At 38.3% G+C, this 23,166-nt stretch overlaps 1 protein-coding gene across 1 annotated transcript; it reads right to left on the reverse strand.

The window, feature by feature from the left end:
- Positions 1-1,025: 1,025 nt before the first annotated feature.
- Positions 1,026-22,759, reverse strand: MTMR6 (myotubularin related protein 6). Its single transcript, XM_059491170.1, has 14 exons — positions 22,662-22,759; positions 18,631-18,747; positions 16,583-16,745; positions 15,523-15,680; positions 14,694-14,822; positions 13,497-13,631; positions 12,248-12,380; positions 7,516-7,625; positions 6,352-6,477; positions 5,089-5,138; positions 4,086-4,286; positions 3,422-3,556; positions 3,217-3,343; positions 1,026-1,448 (listed from the first exon to the last, which is right to left on the reverse strand). Exons 1-14 carry the CDS (start codon positions 22,683-22,685, stop codon positions 1,188-1,190), a joined length of 1,869 nt encoding a protein of 622 aa, XP_059347153.1. The 5' UTR covers positions 22,686-22,759; the 3' UTR covers positions 1,026-1,187.
- Between the last annotated feature and the right edge of the window lie 407 nt (positions 22,760-23,166).

The following is a 23,166-nucleotide window of genomic DNA, read 5'->3' on the forward strand; positions in this document are numbered from 1 at the left end:
GCATCCTGCTAGAAGTACGTTTTTGTCCTCTCTCCAAATACATAAAAATCTCCAGATACTAAAATTACTTTAAATATGCACAGGTTGGCCAAGTTTTTACAAGATGAGAAGGGTTTTCATGAATAACCAAAGTTTTCTTCTAATAAAACATTTAGGAAGCACTCAGTTTCTCATTATCTTCAGACATGTGACTTTTTTTAACTTGGGAACAACTTTTTCCAAAAGTTTTGCTTGCATTCTTGTACCTTGAACAACTGCACAGCACACAATCTGTAAACAATCTGAACAAACCTGATTATTCAGTTATTGGCTAGTTTTGTTCTCTTATGTGGCATATCTAATTTTACACCTAAATACCTTGCCACAAATCAAAACACCTAAAGTCAGACAACCTGCAGCTTTAATGATGCTCAATCTACTGAGCTGCCAGAGAGGAAAATCAGGTTAATCTATTGTATTTTAAACAACAGAGCAAATGGAAGAAAAAACACAGTCTCAAGTGATCAGTTAACATTCATATAGCTATTTGCTGAAAGGCTGTGCCAGCTTAGGCATGCTTCATTCTTTGTATTCAGTCCTGTTTTAAAGATATAAAAATTTGAGCAAATACAATGTAAACAGAGCCAGGTAGACTGCAGTAGTAAAGGACAAAATTACTGATCTGACAGTTTTAAGGCCAACTATTTATGATTTGAAATATGTCATACTATTCCATGGCACTTAATACACTGAAAGTTAGTACTGGGTGACACTAAGCAAGGGAATACATATTCATATGAGATATATACACATAGCCTCAGTTCCTAAAATAGAAAGTTCAAGTTTTTTGTCCAAATAAAATCAATTTGTGAAAGACCATCTGTGGTTTCCTATACTGAATAAAGTAATATTACTATTTAAATCAATTTAGTGCAAACTGACCTAAGTCCAAAGACATAACATTCCTTGATTTTCAGTCACTACTTACCAAATGCCCCTTATTTCTTTCAAAAAGACAACTACATCCTTCCCCCCCCCCCCCCCCTTAAAAGAACAGCAAACACCTGACAACTAGCATGCCGTTCTAGTCTACATTAACAAAACTTGCTGATATACAAATCGTGCTTTGGTCATGCAGCACAGACCCATCTGAAAATGGCCCATCTCTCCATTTAATCAGTCTAGAAGAACACAGTGCCAGATGTCAATTAGCAGGTCATCCTGGCCACTCCGTACTCCAAGCTGACAACGGCAGGCTCGGCTTTGGAGAACTCGGACACGAGTTCGCTGTAGCGATTGTCTGCGGTGTTGCTGCCCTCTATGGTTCGCACGGCGTCGTTCACCGGCACCGGCGGCTGCTCCTTCTGGAAGCACGGAGGGGATTTCAGTGCGACGGGGGCAGGAGGAGCCGTCTGCTCCTGCTCCTTCACAAGGACCACATCTGACCGCCCGTTTCTCTGCTTTATTTTCTGAAATACAATGAACAGTTACCAACAGCGGGCATGACTCTTTACTGATGATACTGTGCTTTTAAAGGAAATGCATCCCCTTCTTTTGCTGGCCAACTCGGTGTCTACAGAACTCTTACAGACCCCAGCTTCTTCCCCACCGTTTACTGCTGATGCTACAAGCACTGCTGGCTTAAAATTGCAGAAGGGCAGAAGACAAAGAATGCCTATTAATATCCCCAGAGAAGGAAAGGTTATTCCAGACTTGCCCCTTGTTTGGTTGCTATCAAGATGGAAATACTTTCTGGAGTAGAAGCAGAGGAAGACAGACCTCGGCACTGTAGCAAGCAGGGATCTTGCAATCTCTTAAAGACCATGAGTATCTTAGTGAAAAAGCAGCTTGATATCCAAAGCCCTTCTATCTTTCCTAAAAACCTTCTAAAAGACTTTTTCCTTTAGATCTAAAAAATGCCAATACAGTTTGTTCAAATGCATGAATACTCTAAAAAATGTCAACTAAAACACAGGAAAGGAGAAAAGGATGTATCCTGCCAGCATGAGCAAGAGAAGAGGAAAGATTAGGATGAAGGGATTTTTCAGTTACATGGTTTGGGTTGTTTGCTTACTTCATTTTTGTTTTTAATCCAAACTCACTCACCCAGTAACTGGGAGGTTACACTAGTTAACTGAACAGATTTGTTTGTTGATCTGTTTGTATTTCATTAGAACTGAGACTAAATCCAGAAGACTGGTGTCTCTTGGCATCAACTTTTTATAGATGGAAACAGCAGTAGCAAAGTCGACATCAGGATTTCAAAAAAACTACATCTCACGATCTCTCAAGTGACAAATGTAGGCTCAGGTGAAGTTAATATCATGGAATGAGGTTCTAGAAAATTCAGAGCTGAGACTTTACTTTCCTCTTGCTTATTCTTTAGATTGTTTTTTGAGTTTTCTTCACCTTGCTGCTTCAATTGTATAAATTTTTTTAAATATAAAATCAAGATTTGAAACAGTATTAGATTAAGTGACCTGCATTTATTACTTTACAGTAGGATCAGTCTAATAAAATCTTTCCTCCTAGAAAAGCTGTACTTCCCCTCCCTCTCCCGTCCAACATAATATACGGGAGTTGTGTTACCATTTCTGTCCACACACAAATATTAAAACTGATTATCAGAAGACTTCTGCATTCCTTAAAAGGCATTATTCTGAAGTTTCAGCACCTTAACTGACTGTAACAAGTATCAATCAGCCTTTTCTGGCTGTTTGCTGCACCACCTAAAAGTCAATTATAGACATCTGATCTCTGGATTAAGCCCTGTCTTCATAAAACCATTACAATGTACATGACCCATAATTATGATGACTTACAACAGCATGCACCTGCTTATGAAGTTAAAAGAAGAACAATACTTACTGCTTCCATTTTAGTAGCTATAATAGAAATAAAACATTTTCAGTCTCCTTACTTTAGCAACACAGCTGTAGCTACATGGATACCTTGTTATCCAAAATAGTTCAATGCAAGCTGAGCTTCTGTGAAACTTGCCTTCAGTAAGGCTTTGATAGTAGCACTTTTACATCACAGAGCTCATTAATAAAGCAGAATAAATAGTGCCTTACAGCACTCATCATAGAAACAAGCAGTGAAAAGTCCAAGTCACCATCCCACAGAGTAAGTGCTAGGCCACACAGCAGTGACATTCAGGTGAAAACCAGCAGCACTGCAACAACTATAATCTGAAGAACAGGTCACAAGGGCACACACTAATTTTGTAATACTTACAGCTTCCAGTTCTTTAATGTCTTCCTCCAGCTGTTTATTTTGCTCACTTGTATTCATGATAAGGTTGAAAACAGACTGCCTGGGATGCATACTTCGATCAAACTGATGATACATATTTCTCCAAAACCTGCACAAAACACACACTTTCAGGTTTGCAAGGTAAGACAGAGCTGAAGAAAAGATAATGTATCTTATTTAAACTTACTTAAAATTGAATGATACTGTATTAGGCTCCAAAAGCGTTAGTTCTGGAGAAAAGTCCGGATTATACAGAGGATTCTGGTATTTCTTCTGTTCAGCCAACAGGAATGGCCACAAGGAATAGGTCTTCTCTTTTAGTCTTAAAACAAAAAAAGTTAGAGGTCAACACACTGACTGCAAGCAAACAAGCAGAAGGTAACTGCTTATGATGTGCAAGTTTTGCCTACTTGAAACAAATGCTTTTAAAATACAATGCAAGAGGAACTGATAAAAACTTCACAGAAGTTTTCCAGCTAAATGCATTGAAGATATCCTACTAATACTTCTAAATGAGTAGTCTTGAACAGGCAAGAATTGTAAGGTTAGCTAAAAAGAGTTGGGAGAGGAAATTACATGATACCTCCTAAATTCAGGTTACCTACTTTTAGAGGGGAAAAAAAACCCAAAAACAGATGAGAAGGAAAACTTTAACTTTCCCTATGAAAAAGATTCTGTGATTTTCTACCAGAATTAGAAAGGCTGTCTTCACCTATCTTCCCTGATGCAGTTCAACACAGGTTTCAGTACTACCAATCCTTCCTCTACTCAGAGTCTAAAATGAAGAAGATTCATGGAAGATCTTAGTCTGCCAGAACAAACAAAAGACACATTACAATGTGCCTGCTTACTTTAGCTCTTCTCGTTCTTGCTGGCAGTTTCCAAGGAAGTTACCAAACTGGCATGAATGGACATGTTCATGGATTTGAAGGAGGAAAGCTTCATTGAACTCAAAGGCTTGTGGAAACTGCTCGGTCAGATTCCACACGCTTTCTAAAAACTGGGTGAACACTGGCGAGATCTCTTTTGGATCACCATCCAGCTGACAACATCTGAAAAAGATTCCACAAACAGACTGAAACTGGTTTAAGTTAGAAATCAAGAAAGTCTTAGCTGCAATTGTTTTTAAATGACAGCACCTTGATTTGATGCTAGCTTTGATTTGGAAATTGAGCACCTAACTCCAAGAACTGGGGCAATTTTTGAATAGAAATAAGTCTATATTTGACCTGTTTTTCTGACTTATAAGTAATCACACATCTATATTAAGTACAAAATAGCAACATAAGACAGTTAAGTTCCTTTGAGTCTAATACTGTTCACAGTCAACATATGGAGTCTACCAGCTAAAGCAAATTAATAAGCAGTAAATAGCAGCAAGGCTATTGTCATAGCTGATGACAGGCAGATCAAGGGAAAAAACAGAACTCTTAACATACAGGACTTCTAAAGGTAGGTGTGACTTCACCATCAAAGTAAACATAAATGCAAACTTATCTTTAAAGATACCAAAACTATGTGTTTCATATTGCCTAAACAGCTGGGACATAGCTTTAGATTGGTTTTGCACTGTGTATACATTCATGCAGACCTTGCCACCGTCATCAACTTCCGCAAGCAAGCACCAGTAGCACTGAGAATTTACATTTGCAATACAAATCAATTATCCAATAGGTATAAACTGCAATACACTGAAGGCAGCAGGAGAAGTGCCTTGTGTACTGAAAACAGCTTACTCATCACTGAACTGGTGCAGTGTGGCTAGAAATGCAACATCTACAAGCTGCCTTTTGTTTAAGAATACTTAGCTCAATTTGCTGTTATACACTTTACTCTATCAGAGGAGTGAACTACCTGTCAGAGAACTTGTGCCCAAAGGAGATCCAGTCTTTCTCTATCAAGACCTAGAGGGTAAAAAAAACAAAATCTCATGTAAAACATTACTCAATCTTACACCTACAGTACTAACCCCACAGGTTATCAATATATTGTACTTTAAATCCGAGTTGAATAAGTTACAATAGAAACAACTATTTATCACTTTGTAACTTCTTTATTTTCTTGGAAGCTTTTCACAAGATTCTCAAAGTACATTTGTAAAAAACTAGTAAAAAGTTAAGCAACTTGCTAATCAGGTAACTGATAATTTTAAGAAAAAATGTTGCATGACTTCACTAGTAGGTTATTAACTTTCTATGGCAAAGAATAAGAAAACTGTAAGTACTGCATGCCTGCTATCATAATTTATATAAAACCACATAATATATTCTAACATTTATAACAGTAAGTTTGCTCATATCAACACTATCTTCTTTTATCACTTTGGTCACACTATGAAGCACCAAAATGAACAAAGGACTGTCACAGAAATTTAACTGAAAGCAAGGATTAATCAAAACCCAAAACGATTAAATTACTTCCCTAAAGATTCTCACTATTAACAACTAATTAATCCTCTTCTAATTCTTCCTCAACTTCACTTTCAGTGCTTGTAATATTTGTGGCAGTTAGATCTAAACAATACATTGAACTAGTTTTATCCTTGAGGAGTTCCCATAACACCTTGCTTTGTCATTGCAGAACACTGTTGATTTTCCTAGCCTAAAATTTGGAATAATTTGTAATGAAATTCTTCTCTCAATATAAAAAGCTGAAGAAATTTAGATTGCTTAGACATATTTAAGTCTCTATCACTGTGGGAATTATAATTTTCAGATTTTAAAAATGTTGTTTTGGAGACAGACAAAAATGTTGTTTTACAGGAGCACAGAGCTGCTGTAATTCAGTATGTGCACCACCTCACATAAGCACTTTGGAATCCTTCTATGTCACAGATAAGGGACTTGCTGGGATGCAAAGGACAACCATTGCAACATTTCTGCAGGGTGACTAAATCAATTTGCTATTTGTATTTCAACTTTTCAGATTTTAAAGATTTTTTTTCAAGTAGCAAAGCATATCTGTATGAAGTATTTATCAATATACTGCAACTCTCACTTTACACTTCAAACTAAAAAAAAAAAAAAACAAAACAGTACATTTGCTCCCTTTCACACTCAAACATTTTACAGCCTTTCTTTACCAAGGAACAACTCAACATTGCAATGGTCTACTTACCATGAATCCTTTGATTGTTCTGTAATAGGAATCTAGCAAGAGAGCTCCAAGAGAACAAACTTGGGAAGTCCTATCCCAGCCATCTGAACAGTGCACCAATACACTTGCACTCTCAACTGCTATTGCCTGCAAAACACAGCTGTTTCTTAACCGATGTTTTCTTCTAGACAGAAGTCAAAAACTAGTAAATAAATTTTAAAGATCTATATTTATTTCCAACTCATACCATAGGCCATCTTATTTAACAAAGCTAGAAAAATGTTTACTATGAGGAAAAGATTTAATAGTATCAGAAAGTATGAACTTTTCTCCATAGAAGTATAGAAAACTCCTTGAAAAGAAATTCCAGTACCACTTCTGTATAAACTAACCTCTACAGGCGTTCCCAGTTCTCTCTCTCCCCCTTATAAAACTAAATTTACAAGAAAACCGAACAATAATTAGATTATACATTACTGAGTACAGATTTAAAAAAACCCAAACAACATTAACTCATCATTAAAGATACCACTCGTTCATCATTATGCCACATAAAAGTAAAGGCCTAGGAAATGCTCATTAGCTTCAGCTCCTGTTGGCTCAGACATTTTTGAGGGTCATCATTAGGACAATCACCCACTTTTAACTGAGATAACTGCTTGTTATTTCACCTAGCAAAAACAAAGATCTTTACCCACTACCATCAGATCAAGCGCTTGGCTTCCTAAGTGCTTGGCAAAGGCAATTGTTCCTCTGAATTATTCACAGAATCCTATCTCCTTGCCAAATGAAGTCAGCATAGCCACCTTGGCTGCTCTACAATTACTGCCCCAATTCCACTTTTCAGAGTATACTAAATAATACTTTGTTCCATCTACCACCAAACTGGTTACACTTTTCAAAAATATCTAGAGAACCAGGAAGCATAAGAATCCCTTTGTCTCCCAACAAGATGAGCAAACAGCATTCAAAAAATCCCAGAACATTGGCTGGAATGTTTAACATCTCCAATCATAAAAAAACATATAATACTTTAACCAGCATATTAGATGTACTGGTATATATACTAAGCACCTATCTCCAAAAAGGTCAGCTGCAGAATTTTACACATTACATAATATTAAGCATAATTTTTCTGGTAGGAAGTCAACTTTCCACCAAAGAAAGAAGCAGCATGCAAGTTACCTTGGCTAGGAAGACAGCAGCATCCAACACAGCTTTGATGTGACGCAGCCATCCAGAACTCTCCAGACCAGACAAAAAGTCATTGACAGACAAACCTCTTGTGCCACTGACTGAAAGAAACCAAGAGTTAAAAAGCCTTAAGCAGTTGTAGCTACCTACACCCTGCAATGGAGAAAGAATAATTGCATGCTGTATCTAATCCCCTATGTTCTAAGTTGAATGGTGGTTTCCTGAAAGATGTCTAATCAAATGGTTAAGGGAGGAGTACTACAAAATGTTCTCCAGTCAGAATTCAACTCTGTAGAACAATATAACCATGAGCTGCAAGAGTAAGATCTTTGTGGTTTTTTGACAAAATAACATTCCAAGTAAATACACTGGTTATTCCTACCAGGAAGCCTTAGTCTTGTCACCAGAGAAGGCAATGCAAATGCCAAAGGCTCATTGGAAATACTTAATTAGTACTACTAGTAGGGAAGGAGCTGCATCCAGACAATAGACACAGTTCAGAGGAGTCACACTGCCAGAGATTTGTCCCCTCCACCCTGCACAGGAGAATAAAGTAAGTGCAGTACAAGAACACAGGGCCGAATGAAATCCACTGAAATTTTGTCTACCTTCACACTTGACACACTGCATTTCTGACTGATCTCTATCATTCTTACCTAACATACTTGGATCCTGTAACAATAATGTCAATTCAGAGAGCAAGGAAGAACTCAAATTAAAGGAAAGATGCTTTGCAGTGTAGCAGCAAGAGATGCAGAGGTAGACTGGAAGATTCTCACATAGAACCAATTCACATGTAAGACAGATAGCCTGTTTCTTGTACAATTTTGAGTAATAACTCACACAATTACCTTACTATTCAAACATTACAAACTTCTGGAATTAAAAAACTCCGCGAACATAACTTCAGCTATGTGTAATTCTAAGAAAAGACGCCGCCCAAGGCTCCTAGCTACACAAATACCTGCCTCTTCTACAGTAGAAGCCTACTTTCCACTACACTTAACAGCTAGACTTGATGATCTTAAAACTTTCTTTCAACCTAAATGATTTAATGATTCTAGAGCATTGGGCGGTAAATGAAAATAAAAAGGTTCTGTAGATGAAAATCAGCAGTAGGAATACAACAGCTGCCAAATCATCTTTATCTCTGGCCATGGAAGGAAGTGAGTCAGCAGCAAAAGCAGAGAACAAAATTCACCAAATAATTCTGTGATATAGCTTCATATTCAATCAAGTCCCTTGATATAAGGAAGGTTATGAACTCAAATCACTGTCTCCAAGAGCTTTCCTGTATCTGCACTAGATGTTTCTCAGCTCTCAGTCAAACAAGTTTTGGCACACTCCCCACTGCTCAGGAAGACTCATAGTGCCAGGTGCTGCTGAATACTAGAAGAATGACAGGCCTCCAAATAAGTATTGCAGCACCACAGATCCTCATCATCCATAAAACTAACTAGCAAACCACAGCACAATGAGGTAATAGAACATCAAGAAACCCCAGGAGAGAAGACCTACTTTTGAAGACTAGTCTGTAATATCAATAAAAGAAGTAAAAGCAAGATAGCTTTCCCCTGTCTTTGAAGGGCACCATTAGGCAAGAGTTCTGCTTCCAAAAGATCTGGCACATGGAGAAAATAGATATAGATGAGAATGTGAGCTAGCTGAAAGGACCAAGTCATTCTCTATACCAGTGGTTCCATACACTTGATCAGTCACAACAGTACACAAACACATCCACCACTCTGTGGTAAAGGAAAGAAACTGAAAATAGTCAAGTATCAGGAAATTAAAACCTCTGTAGAGAAGGGACTGGACAGGCAAAGCCATGTCTAGAGGTATGGCAGCACACCTACACACTCTGTAACTTAAGATTTACAGCACAAGCTTTCTAACTAGAAGATAAACAGGCTTCCAGCCCTTAGTTTGTTTTCACCCAGATACTGCTGTCAAAACCTGTTTTTGATCAGAATTTTCAGCTTGGCAGAAATATTTCACAACTAGTACTTCCCTAGCTAGATTTCTATATTTTTATAAATGAAGGCAGAGATAGGAACACATATGTTGAGCCCCAAGAGTTAGATTCCATTTCTGTGAATTAACACAGGCATTTTTATACTAGTTGGTGATTAAATCAAATGCACTGGTACTGGTCCAAGTCTTATATGCTGAAAAAAAAGTTATTTTCTAGTTCCTTATGGTCTTTTAAAAGGTGAAGGATGATTTATGGTACCATTTATAGTACCAGTCAGATAATTCAGCTACTCCACAATAAATAGGACTCAAGATAGTTCTGCCCATATGGATCCCACCATAAAAAATACAAGCCCTACATGCACATGAGCCCCAAAACCTCAATGTTCCCTTGCTTGACTGCCATTATTCACACTACTAGCAAAGCCTCAGCCAGCAGTTCAGGAGGTGACTAGACCTGCAGAGTGAAGCACAGAAGGCTGCAGGCAGGCTTTTTTTTTTAACAAATAAAAAAACCTAGATAATGCCTTGCCCTATACAGAAAACTCTACATAACTCACAAAACCCACTCAGTTTACACACTTCCACCATCAAAATATATGTAACAGATTGCAATATCTATTTAGCCTTCTCCCCAAACATTTTCTGTGGAAATGCTCCCTTCTTGACATACCCAAAACCTTTTTGCTTATCAGAGTTCAAGCCTTTCTGTTATGTAACATTTTAATTTAAATATATAAAAAGTGAACTTTGAATTTAGTGTTACAGCTACAAACTTAAGTCTATGTCAAGTTTCTTCCATGAGTGTTGTAGTCTGCTCATCAGTAGAGTCATCACGTTCACACTGAAGAAAACTATTTTAGTAAAGTTTTGAACCACTGCATGCAAGATATTTAATTAATAGCTGAATCCAAAATTCAGCTGTTACTACACTGTAAACCCCACCAGCATACTCCATGATATAGTCCCATTACAAAAGGATGTTGGGAAGGATTTTGTCTCACATTCAGCTTGCCAGTGGAATTTGCAGATTCTGAAAGAAATCAGGCAGACAGACACAGAGCCAAGGAGCAGGACACACACCAAACAATGAGTAACAGCTGTTTGTTATAAAAAGCCCAAACAACTGAGGGCAGTCCCAGTTACAGTGGTGCTTGAACAAACAGCGTCATTGGTATCATGCTCTCATTTGAGAACATTCAGTCCAGCACATTCAGGGAAAGTGAGTACACAGAAGATAAATGGCATTTTCCTCATTTGAAGTTGTGAACCATTTTCATGGCATTTTATTCCTGATCACCCCACTGACAGCACATTTCTACAAGGGGCTGAAGAGTAATTTATTGCAGACAACCCTAAATTTTAAGGGTCCTTTCTACCCCTGAAGGTGCTCCTACTTCTAAAGTGGCATTCAGCAAAACTCTAAGAAAACATACAGAATGAACAGAGGTAAAACAAGTGTATTCATTCACCAAAAAAAACTTTTGTGGAAAACAAACAATAGAGATTACTCATTATTTTGTTCAACAGTGTTTAAACAAACCAATTCTTCACACAAGGAAAAACTAAAACATATTCCATATCTTTAAATAAAGTTACAGTTACAATACTATTTAGTAAGTATTGCCGGTGGGATGCCAAATCAAAAGGAAGGAATATGAAGTCTGTGAAACTTTACTGTGTGATGCACACACTTCTGCATCAGACATTATTACACAGGAGCAGGCTTCTTAAAAAATCAAAACAATCAAGTTTTATTAGCTAGTTTCCTAGAATTGAATGTATTAGTTAGAGAAAGGGGGATTACGAAAAATCTAAAAAAAATCTAAAAGCTCAAGCTCAGGATCATGCTTCTCAATTTTTCTTTATGAAAAACACATGCAGGAATAATCAGGAAGATCCCTATTATCAAAGCTCAGCAGGACTCCATGCACACTGCCTGAAGAATAGGTTAGCAGCACATCCAGGATCAATGAAAATAAAGATTACACCACTAGTCTGTAAGATTTCTTGATCAATGTAACAGCATGTCTTCATCAAAACAGGCTTCCATACAAGTGTAAACTTTCTGTGTCTCTGGAAATACTTGCTTAATTCCAGAAGCCAAGCACTTACACATGTATTGTGTGTCAGGTGTGGAAGCCTCACTTCTGCCACTGTATTCTAATCTCAGAATCCACAAAATGTCTTAAATTTTCTCTCAGCTGTCTACCTAAAAAATATTAACAGAATTATGAACACAGTTCTGCCTCTCCATTTTCTCCACCAGGAGGCAGGCAGTGGTGTGGTGAAGTGGCTCACCTTTCCCCCTGCCCCCTTCTCTACAAACACCTACAAGCACACAAGGGGCTCACCAAGTCAAAGAGCTCAAGTTTTGTACAGACCATATGCTCGCTGTGAATTCTGCGGAACAAAGCACCCCTTGGAGAAGAACTGATATTCTGTAAATGAAAATGCATCTACAGGCACACACTTGGAAAACAAAGGAGTCTCTCATTGACACACTAACAAACTCACTGAAGACATATTTGCCATTCAATTTTCTCAGAATAATTCCATTCAGTTGGGTTTACAGTTTGAAGGTTGAGGTTTAAGGTAATTCATTACCACAAAGCACATCAAACTGGTACTAAAGACAGAGCTGGAATAAACCATAGAAATGCCAATGCAGTTTGTGTAGCCTATTATTAAAGACTTCAGAAAAACACCCTGTGTTCAAATACACTATTTTAGTACAGTTAAAACATACCTTCCAGAAGTTTCTGCAAGCTAGATCTCATTACATGAATATTTTCAATGCCAACAAACTGGAACCTAATGTTTGAGTAGTTGTCTTCATTCTCATAGCCCTTCCCAGCAGCTCTGTTAGCCATTGCATTAAGCTTAAAAGAGGAAAATAAAACCATGGAAAAACATTATTGGAATAAAAAATCAAATTAGGAAGCAAAAGTCAAGCAATTTCAATTGAACACATTGGGAAAAAAACACAAGAGCACATAGTATAAACAGATTCTAATATAGTTTGTGACAAATCAGCTTGAAAGAAGTATAAGAAAAGGACAGTATATAGATATTTTTAAAAAATAGTATATATTTAGAGCTGACATATCTGAATGATGCATTTAGTAATTCCCATTCTCCTCTACAGATTCCTAACTAATAAGCCTTTTTTTGTGTCCAAATATTTCTGAGTAAAGACACTACAAACATCTCACATACAAAGGAAAGAGTAAGACCCAAACATTTTCAGCTCCTGTACTGAGTGAAATTAATACTAATTGAAATGAAGATGAGTCTAAAGAGTGGTAATCAGCCATACATTGTAACAGGTAATAACATAACTTAATAAAATAACAGAATTCAGTTTAATTAGACAGCGATGAAATATGATGGTGAGGCACTGGAAAACATTGCCCAGAGAAGTTGTGGATCCTGGAAGTGTTTGAAGCCAGATTGGACAGAGCTCTGAACAACCTCATCAGAGGCTGGAGATGATGTTTAAGACTTCTTCTAACTCAAGCCATTCCATGATGACCTCAAAATGCCAAAACAGAATTTCCTCCACTTCCTCACTTTTGAGACAGTTTGTATAGATCATTTACACAGAACATAGTACTCTCCCATTCCAAAAGAAACCACATCACAGCTCACCATTTCCTGAATTTCATTTCAAGCAATCAAAATTATCTGGATCCCACTCAACTGTTCACTTCTTAACTATGATTTAAGCATATTTTTAAATGTCCCTCTCAAAGTGTAGCAGCATATTCAGAGAATTCTAACTGACTACTGGGACAGGTTCAACTGTCCAGCTGAACCTTAAACCTTCTTTAAGAAAGCAAGTAATCGAAACACCAGAACAGAGAGGCATAACCTCATTTTTACAACATTTTTGCTCAAGGACTCCTACTTGGCTCCAAAATTTTCAAAATTACATTGTATCCCTGCACTCCAATATTCAGGAGGAGAGGCTTGTCTGCAGCACCAGAAGTATGTACCTTGGGCCTGGTGTCCATGACGTACATGTAGCGATTGGAAGGATTTGCTTTACTGATGGCTTGCAACATGTGCTCATCTTCCAGGCACCTGGCACTGAAACCTGAGAGAGGCTGACTGCATCTGCAAATTGCAGCCTGCCAGAAACAACAAAGAACAAATCAGCATCAGTTTAATATGTGTACTTGAAGTGCTTAGCAAAATCTCAAAAGACACTGAAATAAATTGTTTCATTCAGCAGAGAACACCAGCAAACTGAATAAAGTTCAGGTGTTCCTGAATAAAGTTCAGGTGCTTAAAAAGTACATTCCTTGGAAACCCTGAAACACAGTAGCTACAACTTAAATTTAAATATTCATCAAAACAGGTTTTCAGGTTTATCTTCATGGGCAAGGTATCAGTTAACTGACATAATCAGTTAACTGACATAAAAACTCACAGAAGTACAGACTGGGAAAATGATACTTTAGGAAAGCAAGCTACTCCCTTAATACACAATGAATTATGTGTGTTTTTACTAAAGCAGACATGATTTTATTATTGCAAGTGCAATTTGTTATCATCTAATGTAATTTTTGTAATGTCATTTTAATGATATGTTGTATTTCAGAAGGTATCAGGTACATCTTCCGATATTCAAATAATGATATAATTATGTTCAAATCCATCTAGTAACTTCACATTCATGGAAAAATTCTTTAACTCAGCAAGGTGACAGTAGGGTCCTTCCACAGCTGAGACAGGTACATGCTGCTTTCCACCACCCACTGCAAAATCTTATTTCCTACCCTGTAGAGTTTTTTTACCTTGCAAATAACTCCTTGAAGAACCAATATTTTTACTTTGTTGGTTTATCTGTTTAGGGTTTTTTTTCCTACCATTTTGACCTAACATATTTTATTTCTGATGTATCAAGGAAGACAGATCCCTTAAGAGACAGCTATCCTCAGTTACCTTAATGTTAGTTTCTGAAAACTTCAGTAGAGTCAACAGATTACTTAAGGATTTATTTTAAACTGGCTAGGCTTACTCCACATCCTGTCAGGCACCACTCCTGTCAGCTGTATTCAGGGTTATCCTGAGTCACACCCTTCCATACAAGTCATTGTACTTGAACCTCCTCACCAACCCTTGAACTACTGTCAAGTGCTGAGAAATACTTTTCAGTACTTTTACAGCAAAAGGAAGTCACACTATACCTCTTTGTTTTTATGATAATATGACAACACTGGGAATCTTCCTTTGCTTCTGAACTTGGAGCTACCAACAATTATGGGCTTGCTTGCAGTTCTGGGAACATAAAGTTCTCTAGGATAGGTTTCACAAACCTGAAAGACACAGATACACAGAAAGGATTTTATAGGCAAGACACAAAGCCTAACCTAATTTTATATTGTATTCAATTTGAAAGAAAGATGTAAGGTGAATTAAGACACAAAAGATAAACACTACCATGTTTCTTTATATAAATGTAAACAACTCAAAGGAGACAAGCCATAGATGAAAGTAGTACAAACTGGTATCCAAGTTACACATCCAAGCATCACCATACCAGCATTCACTCTAAAGAATGCAACTCTGCAGTAGAATGTGTTTCAAATAAAATACTGAAATTATTTCCCTCATTTTTAATGCTTCCAGACTACAAAGTAAGATGAAACCTAATCTCAGAATCAGCCACACCACCACAACCAGCACTGCAAAATGCTGAAGTAGAATCCTGCTCAGTTGAGAGAGACATCACAAAGCTGCAGAGCACCAGAATCAGTGGGGCTGAGCTTCCAACAGGTAAGCATCTCTCAAAACAATCCCAAAGAACCCACGCATCCATACACACACGCTCTCTCAATGAGGCCTTGTGAAAACCTTCAATCAGGAAGTTGTGAGATTGCACACTGATTAAGGAGTTAACTCTACCTGCAAGTTCTTGCTCATATAGCAAGCCAAGTGATTTGGCAGTAAGGTGTTTTCTATAGGCCTCACTAGAAACAGACGCAGAGCAGAACATGCTTCCATTACAACACTTACCTTGTAATCACGATTTGCATCAGACAACTGCCAGTAATCATTTGGCACTCCCATTCTCTTATATTCGTCTGCTAGGTCAATAAGCTGCCAACCTTTGACTTGCTCAGATTCATTTTGTTTAGGATTATAAGAAAAGGCATACAGGTCTTCGTATTTTGCTAAAAGGTAAAGAATATGTAATGGGGAGAAAGTCTCAGGCTTCAAGATTCACAGAAGCAAGACTAAACAATAGATACTTGACATGTCTGAAATATCTATTCTGCAACTATCCTACAGTTAATTGATAATTACAGATACCTAGTCAGAAGTAGGTTATGAAAGTTTTTCTGAGTGTGCTTGACCTATTTCAGAACAGACGTTTCTAAAGCCATAAGGGTCACAAAATGAAGACTGACAAACTTAAGGCAAAAGGCAGAATTATTAAAAGACTTCACAGGACCTGAAAGAACAAACTGTTTTGGGAGGCAAGAACTAAAATTGACATCTACTGACCTTAAACTTTAAAGTTTCCCTTAAAAAATAAAAGCTTTCAAAAACTCTGTTTTTCCTAGTAGGCTATTTACTTGTGACAGATGACATTTAGCACTGTTCTAAACACAAGGCAGAAAATGCAAAAGACTCTACTGACAGAAGTCTTTGTAAAGCTGAACTGGTAATGTTATTCTAACATCAAATTTCAACTTTATTTTTGAAACTGCATGAAATTAGTAAAAATTGATTTGCTCAGTGGGTTTTTAATTGACGGAACACACAATTAAGAGAGACTATACACATTTATATTCACAATTTCTGGAACACCACTAGAAATGCAAAATAACGCATAGGAATCTCTCATTCTGTTAAGGAGCACCACTGACATACAAAAGCCAGACAATGCAGCTTCTGAATTTTTATGCAGATTAATATTTAATCAAAAATTCTATTTATTACCAAACCCACATGAGACTTTATATAATGTGTGTTTTAAAAAAAAATAAAAGATAATTGGTTTACACACACACACACCCCAGCTTGTTATCCATTCATATACTGCAAAGTCTTTTACAGCTACAAGGATTACCTGTTCTTGAGAGCTGAAGCAAAGAATTATAAATGTCATGACAATCTCTTTCTCTGGGTACAACAAAGTGAACTATCCTGAAGTTCTTGCACTGGATGACAAGGGGGCAGCCAGAAGTAGTCAAAGGAAGTTTTTCCACTGCAGCAATGTGATGATGAAGTATCTGTGACATACAAAAACTCACAGAGTAAGCAGGCTGAGGAAAATAAGAATAGCATACTACTTAGATCAGCAGATGCAAGACAGCACACTAAACAATGCTGAATATGGATTTTGACTAATTTTGTCAGCCAGTTATAAAAAGAAATACATTTACAAGCAGAAATACAAGAATGCCATTTTGATCAGGATATTAAATGTATAAAACTTCTGTTACTCTCCTCTCTAATTCTGAAGTGTCCCTCTAAGTGCAAAACTGAGATGTAAAACTCCACTGTAATTGTTTAGTTTTCTTTTAACTTTGTTAACTAATAGGCTTATATCTCATTAGGCAATGTCCAGACACAATATATTTTTTAAGGATCTACAGAAACATACTTCAGAATTTTCAGACAAAATAAAGGAAGTAAGGGAAAATAATTCAATGTACTGAAGATTTCAAAATTCCAGTATTTAACAGGTACAGATAGAACAAAGACAAGAAAAACATCTCCTGTATTATCTACTGTATTAGATAAACATGACAGTTTCTCAGCTAAATGTTTATGACCACTTTAACAGCACGTCACAGCAATGGACATACAGAAGCCCTCCACAGATTTATTATGTGTGGCAAATCTACGCAAGATTTAGGTAAATACAAAGAAAGTAACAGCTGTTCAACTCTGGGAAGAAAGGCACAGATACATAACCTCAACTGAACAAGATGTTCTTGACAGAATTTCAATTACCTCACTGAAGCAATGAAATCCTCTTAAACATTGATCAGAATCTGACTGGCATCTGAAAACTATACTGCCAAATATGCATTTCCAAAGAGACTATCTTGAAGGCATTATAATAATTGTACCTGGTACTTGCATTATCATCAGAAATGCAGTACTTGGAGTATGGGTTCAATTTCCCCAAAATGAAACCTCTTAATGCAGTGCATAGGGAGACACAAGCAAGCAATGCTTCTGAATCATGCTGTCCCCAAAACCCCATTTTGTATGAAAGAGTAACAGTTTGGTTTGTACAAAGGTGTACCTTTTATACAAGAACAAGTAATAGAAAAATGAATTTTCTTGAAAGCACCATGAGGCACTTAGATACCCAGGATACAGGATTAAGGGTAATCAAGGAAAATACACCTACAGGAATAAAAAAAATTAACAACAGCTAGGGAGATGCTATTTCATCCTGGAGGATGAAAGACTTAAGGCACTTACTCAAGTCAGGTGGCTGGACTCCAATGGGAGCCACAGCCTGATGTTCAAATGTGTGCCACCAGGGCAGTTAGCACAAAAACTAATGGGAAACACTGCACTAGCCAGTTTTGATTGCACAACATTGGTACTGGTCAACAAGAAGCTGCTGCCCCATCTGAAGCCCTTTATTTCAGAGATGAATACTTGTGAAGAAACAGCTGCTTACTGCTCTAAAAAAGTGCATGTAATCTTCAATATTGCCCAAACCTGAGATTTTAGCATTTTTGCTATCTCATTTAACCTAGACAGAATCTAATTACAAGGTAAGTTAACTCTGAACTTTTAAACCTGATGCTTAACCTATGTATCAGTCTCCCACTCCTGACTCAGAATCATGGTGCAAGTCAGTTATTTAAAGAAAACCACCACACATGCACTCAGAAATACAAGTGAAAGCTACAGAAGAAATTACAGCAGCCTGAGGAAAAGTCAAAACTTTCAACATGACCTGATTTCAACTGCAGCACCGTCACGCAAGAGCATAACCTGTGAATTATTAACTTATTATGATACCGCGAAGGAGGAAAGTAGAAAGAACAGCTAAGAACATTTTAGTAAACAAATTCAACCTTAGATCAGGGAGAAGAAATGTATCTGGAGGACCCATGCCTTGGAGCCACAAGCATTCATTATCCTTACCCAGGTCTCTCTCTGGCTTGAATCTATGAATAACAGATGAGTTGCTGTAAGGTACAGAGTGCCCGTCAGTGACTTATTGCTCGTGCTGAACCTATCCAGTAATTTCACCTGCTCTACCTGTAACAAAAAAAGGGAGGGAGGAATAAAAGTTAAGTTTGAATTTCTGCAGAATTTAAATTACAACTTAGCAAAGGTTTTGTCAGTTGGTGCAATAATTTTGAAAATGGTAGGAAACATAAGGCAGCACACACAAGGCTATTCAGGCCAAACTAGAGTGGTCACAAGCTTTGAGACCAACTAGTTCAAATATTCTGTTTCAATAAAAAGCATTGAGCTATTTTTTGTTTCAGTTTTTTCTAAAATAAGAATTAATAATTACTAAGCTTTTAGGCTGCTTCCCCAAAACACAGCAAACACACACTAACAGTTTCCTGGTATTGAGATGCCAGCACCGAATTAACAGCTGATCTCAGCAACATGCTTTATTAGCTGTCTTCACACTCAATGCCATAAACCTGACTTCCATTTTAGCTATGTACTGTCTTTTATAAATTCCCCAACTTCAAAAATCAGTATTATTATAACCTTGCCTTTTAGTCAAAATGCATTCTTAATGAAATGTAAGCATTCTACTAATAATTACAAAAAAAGCTCCTAGAAATTCAAGGACTGTGCTGGCATTTGAAGCAGATAATTCACGCTTGAGCCTCACAAGGGCCAAAAACTCCTTCTGGCATTCTATCAACACTGTTATCTCAATCCTATGGAAAATATTTCAAAATAAGAACTATTTCTAGATAGCCTGTATTTTATCTGCCCCTCCTAACTCTGGGCTCCACAGAGTGCTCCATTTGAAACGAGCATTACTCGATTCTTTGCGTGCAGGAACAGGAAAGGAGTGTGGCAAATGGCTTATCTCCACACATTCCTCTCTTTCTTGGCAGCACTGGCTCATTAATGCCAAGTTAAAGCTCTGTGCTACATTAAATGCATGGCACAACTCCAAAAACTTCCACACCAGCAAGACCAGCACCCAGAGGAGGCGACAAGGAGAACCCACATCTACTGTGCTGATGTTAAGCCATTTTTAACTCTTATGTACAGATGTATTTACCTGCTAAAAGCACATACAAAACAGAAAAAAATGAAGTCTTTCTTACGATCTAGAAAGGCCTAATTTTGCTTTCAAAAGTTGAAAAAACAACAATAAATACAAAGCAGAATGAAGGAAATACAAATATATACTAGAAGTCAGCACTATGATAATATTCCAGATTTCAGTTTAGAAAGCAAAAAATTGGAAACTAGAAGCATCAGTACACCCAAACTACATCATGCTGAAACCACCAAGTCCTCAGGTTTAGAGCAGCATAAGTGAATACACCACAGCCAAAGCACAGAATCCATACTGGGCAGGTCTGCAGCAGTAATTGCTCCAGTACCTGGCACTGCACCTCCCCAGCAAATCGAGAAGTGCACAGAAACTGCCCCAGCTTTGCTCCAGTAACACCACCCACAAAATCACAAAATCCTGGCATGTGAGCTTTCCTTCTCTTCCATGCAATAAGGCAGCTCTCCTCAAAGCTGCATTTCTACATTAGATGAGGACAGGCATTAGTGCTCCAACTTCCACTTACCTAGGTAAAGTCTACAAGAATTCTGAAAGCCAAGTCACAGATAAACTTTTCTTAATGACAACTGGGTTAGATTCAGCCTCCACAGATGACAGATTCATTTAAACTTGACTCAAACCAGATTAAATGGGTACTCAGCTTATGACACACTTTTTCCTTTTGCTGTTTGATTTAATTTAGCAGTCAAAGTAAGCAAAACTTTCCATATCCAGGAGAAAGAAATCCAGCAGTATTTTCATTAATACACATTTGACTTCAAATATGCAAACAGGTTTGACTGAAGAATTTTCAGCCTTTTCTACCTTTTCTATTTTGCTTTAAAATACCCTTAAGGATACTATCAAGATTCATCGATAAAACACATATTCTTTAATTCACCATCACATTTAATAAACTGAATGTGATCATTTGTTGCTACTTAAACATAAAACTCTCAGAAGTGATTTTTAAGTTGACCTCACTTCCTTATTCAACATAAAATCTGTTGGACAGTTTAATTTCCCAAAAAGCTACACTCAATTTCAGATACCTGTGTGGACAGTTGTAAAGAAATTTTAATTTCAACATTCCCAGCAAACTGAAATTGGAGGAGACACAAAACCTATTCCATCACCTTCTCCTGGGGATAACAGCTGCCCTGCACAGCAGTTAATCTTGCAAGACTGCACTCTTGTTTCAAGTTTATTTCACTATGACTTAACTAAACTGAAAAAACAGGAATGATGTCAGATTAGAAAAAGCAGGGATGTCTCAGAACAGCTGGCATGAGATCCAACTTGAACCTACACGCAAAGTGAATCTTCAAGACCCACAGTGCAGGTTGTATTTTACTTTTCTTGCTTCCTATACCTCTAATGCTTGCCAATACACATTTTCACCTGGATATTTGATAAACCAACAGCTTGCAAAAAGCTAAGCAAGCAACACAGCTGTAACAAAAGAAATATCACTCTATTTCTTACCATAAGAAATATCACTCTATTTCTTACTGTTTTTTTAGAATGCATAATTTTTTCATATGAATTATAAAAATAATCGCTTCAAGTAGTAAGTCTTGTATCTTACAAATTGTGTTCAGGGCTCATTTCTCTCTTCACTTCTATTGTTACATGAAGTATTTTTTCCCCAGCAGTGCCCCAAAAACACAATGCAGAGATACAATCAGCTGCAGACACAAAGAAATCAGCAACCTGCAGCCTTTCTAGTGTCAATTTCAGATCTGAAACTTAAACAGATACTCTGATCATCTGTTGGCTTTAGTCTAGCTTTCATTTTGGAATCAGCTACTGACTCTAACAATACAATATTAAATTTCCAAACAAGGACTTTCATGTTTGTAAATAAACAGCTGATAAAGAAACTTTATCTCAAATCTGTCAGCATGATGCACTAATAAAGTGCATCTAATTCCAGACTTATAAAGTGTCACTAATGGTAGTTTCATCAAAGACCTTCTTTCTGTTTCACATATACACATGTATATGAAAAATAAAAGCAGCTATACACAGTTATATAAAAGTTATATAAGTTATTACTCAAGAAATTTAAAAGCCCTTTCCTTTATGTAATTATTGGTTGTGAATCTAGTACTGGGACAGGAAAAATGAACGCTCCTCTTCTAAAGATATCTATAAATCAACTTTAAAGTCAGACTGCCAGGTTGAGGAAATAATCACAATTCCCAGGAGCCTACAGACAGGGGGAGTCTTTTCAGCAACCTTTGCAGTCAGGGATGATGAGCAAGGTGAGAAAAGCACTGTTAGAAATTTAATTCTATAGAAACTGTGACTTAAAAACTCACTAAAAAATTAGCCACAACAAGAGAGACCTTCCTTTTGCATCTTCAATATACAAATAAGGCTAAGACACTAATAATAGGAAATAAAAGTCACAGAAGTCCAAAATGTCAGCTACAGCTTAGCTGACGTATTTTTAATAGCCTAACACATTACACAGGCAATGATGTCCTGCGTATTTAACACACACTGGAATATTCAAAAAGGAGAAAACAAATCGGTTGTTTTCACAACAGATTTGCCTCCAAAACTAGAAAACGCTGCACGGAAGCATATACAGAGCACACAAAACAAACGCCATCCCCTCCCAGCTCGCTTATCCTGCTCCCCACTCCACCACAAAACCCCCACACCGGGATTTTTAGCGTCTTCCCCTTATTACAGACACGGGGCCACGCTGAGCAGCACGCCCAGATCCCTCCAGCCCTTCCAGCGGCGCGGGCCGCTCCAGAGCCCCGCGCGGGGCGGCACCGGCCACAGAACAGCAGGAGGCAGCCAAAACAACAACGCCCTCGCCCGCAGCGGCTGCGCCGGGCTGGGCTGGGCGGGCCGTCCCGACCGCACAGTTATCCCCGCTCCCGAGCCGCAGCATCAGCAGTACCTTGGTGGTGCGGATGTGCTCCATGGCGGCGCCCGCTCGGCCGCGGCCGCCTCCTGCCCGCCGCCGCCAGAGCCGGGCCGGCGGCTGCTCCGGCTGCGCTTCCGGGGCGGGGCCGCGCCGGCTGCGGGGCGGGGCCAGCGCCGCGCGCCCTGCAGCGCCCCCGCGCGGCGGGCGGCGGGAATGGCTGAGGGGAGGGAGGGGTTGGGGAGTGGGAATGGCTGAGGGGAGGGAGCGGCTGAAGGGAGGGAATGGCTGAGGGGAGGGAGCGGCTGAGGAGCGGGAATGGCTGGAGGGCGGTGTGGGAAAATAAGGAGGGATAAACAGGTAACTGTGAGGAACTTGTAAGGGAAAACATGGTCCTTATTCCCGGGTGGAACGCGGTCAGCCACCCGACCTCTCACACACCGCAGAAACTAAAAGGGACTAAACGGAGGGTGGAGCAGAGGGGAGACCCCGCTACCAGGCTCAGTCGAAACACTTGCAGAAGTAGGAGGAATTTGGTGGC

This window comes from Ammospiza nelsoni, chromosome 2, assembly GCF_027579445.1.
Source record: "Ammospiza nelsoni isolate bAmmNel1 chromosome 2, bAmmNel1.pri, whole genome shotgun sequence".
Classification (NCBI taxonomy): Eukaryota; Metazoa; Chordata; class Aves; order Passeriformes; family Passerellidae; genus Ammospiza; species Ammospiza nelsoni.

Bases quoted from the DNA above. Each gene is read 5' to 3' on its own strand.
- MTMR6 (XM_059491170.1), bottom strand. From the start codon at position 22,685: ATGGAGCACATCCGCACCACCAAG. The intron at 16,746-18,630 runs GTAAGGATAATG...TGTATGTCACAG, and splicing joins CAAGCCAGAGAGAGACCTGG to ATACTTCATCATCACATTGC. The intron at 15,681-16,582 runs GTAATCCTTGTA...TTTACCTTTTAG, and splicing joins GCTTCAGCTCTCAAGAACAG to CAAAATACGAAGACCTGTAT.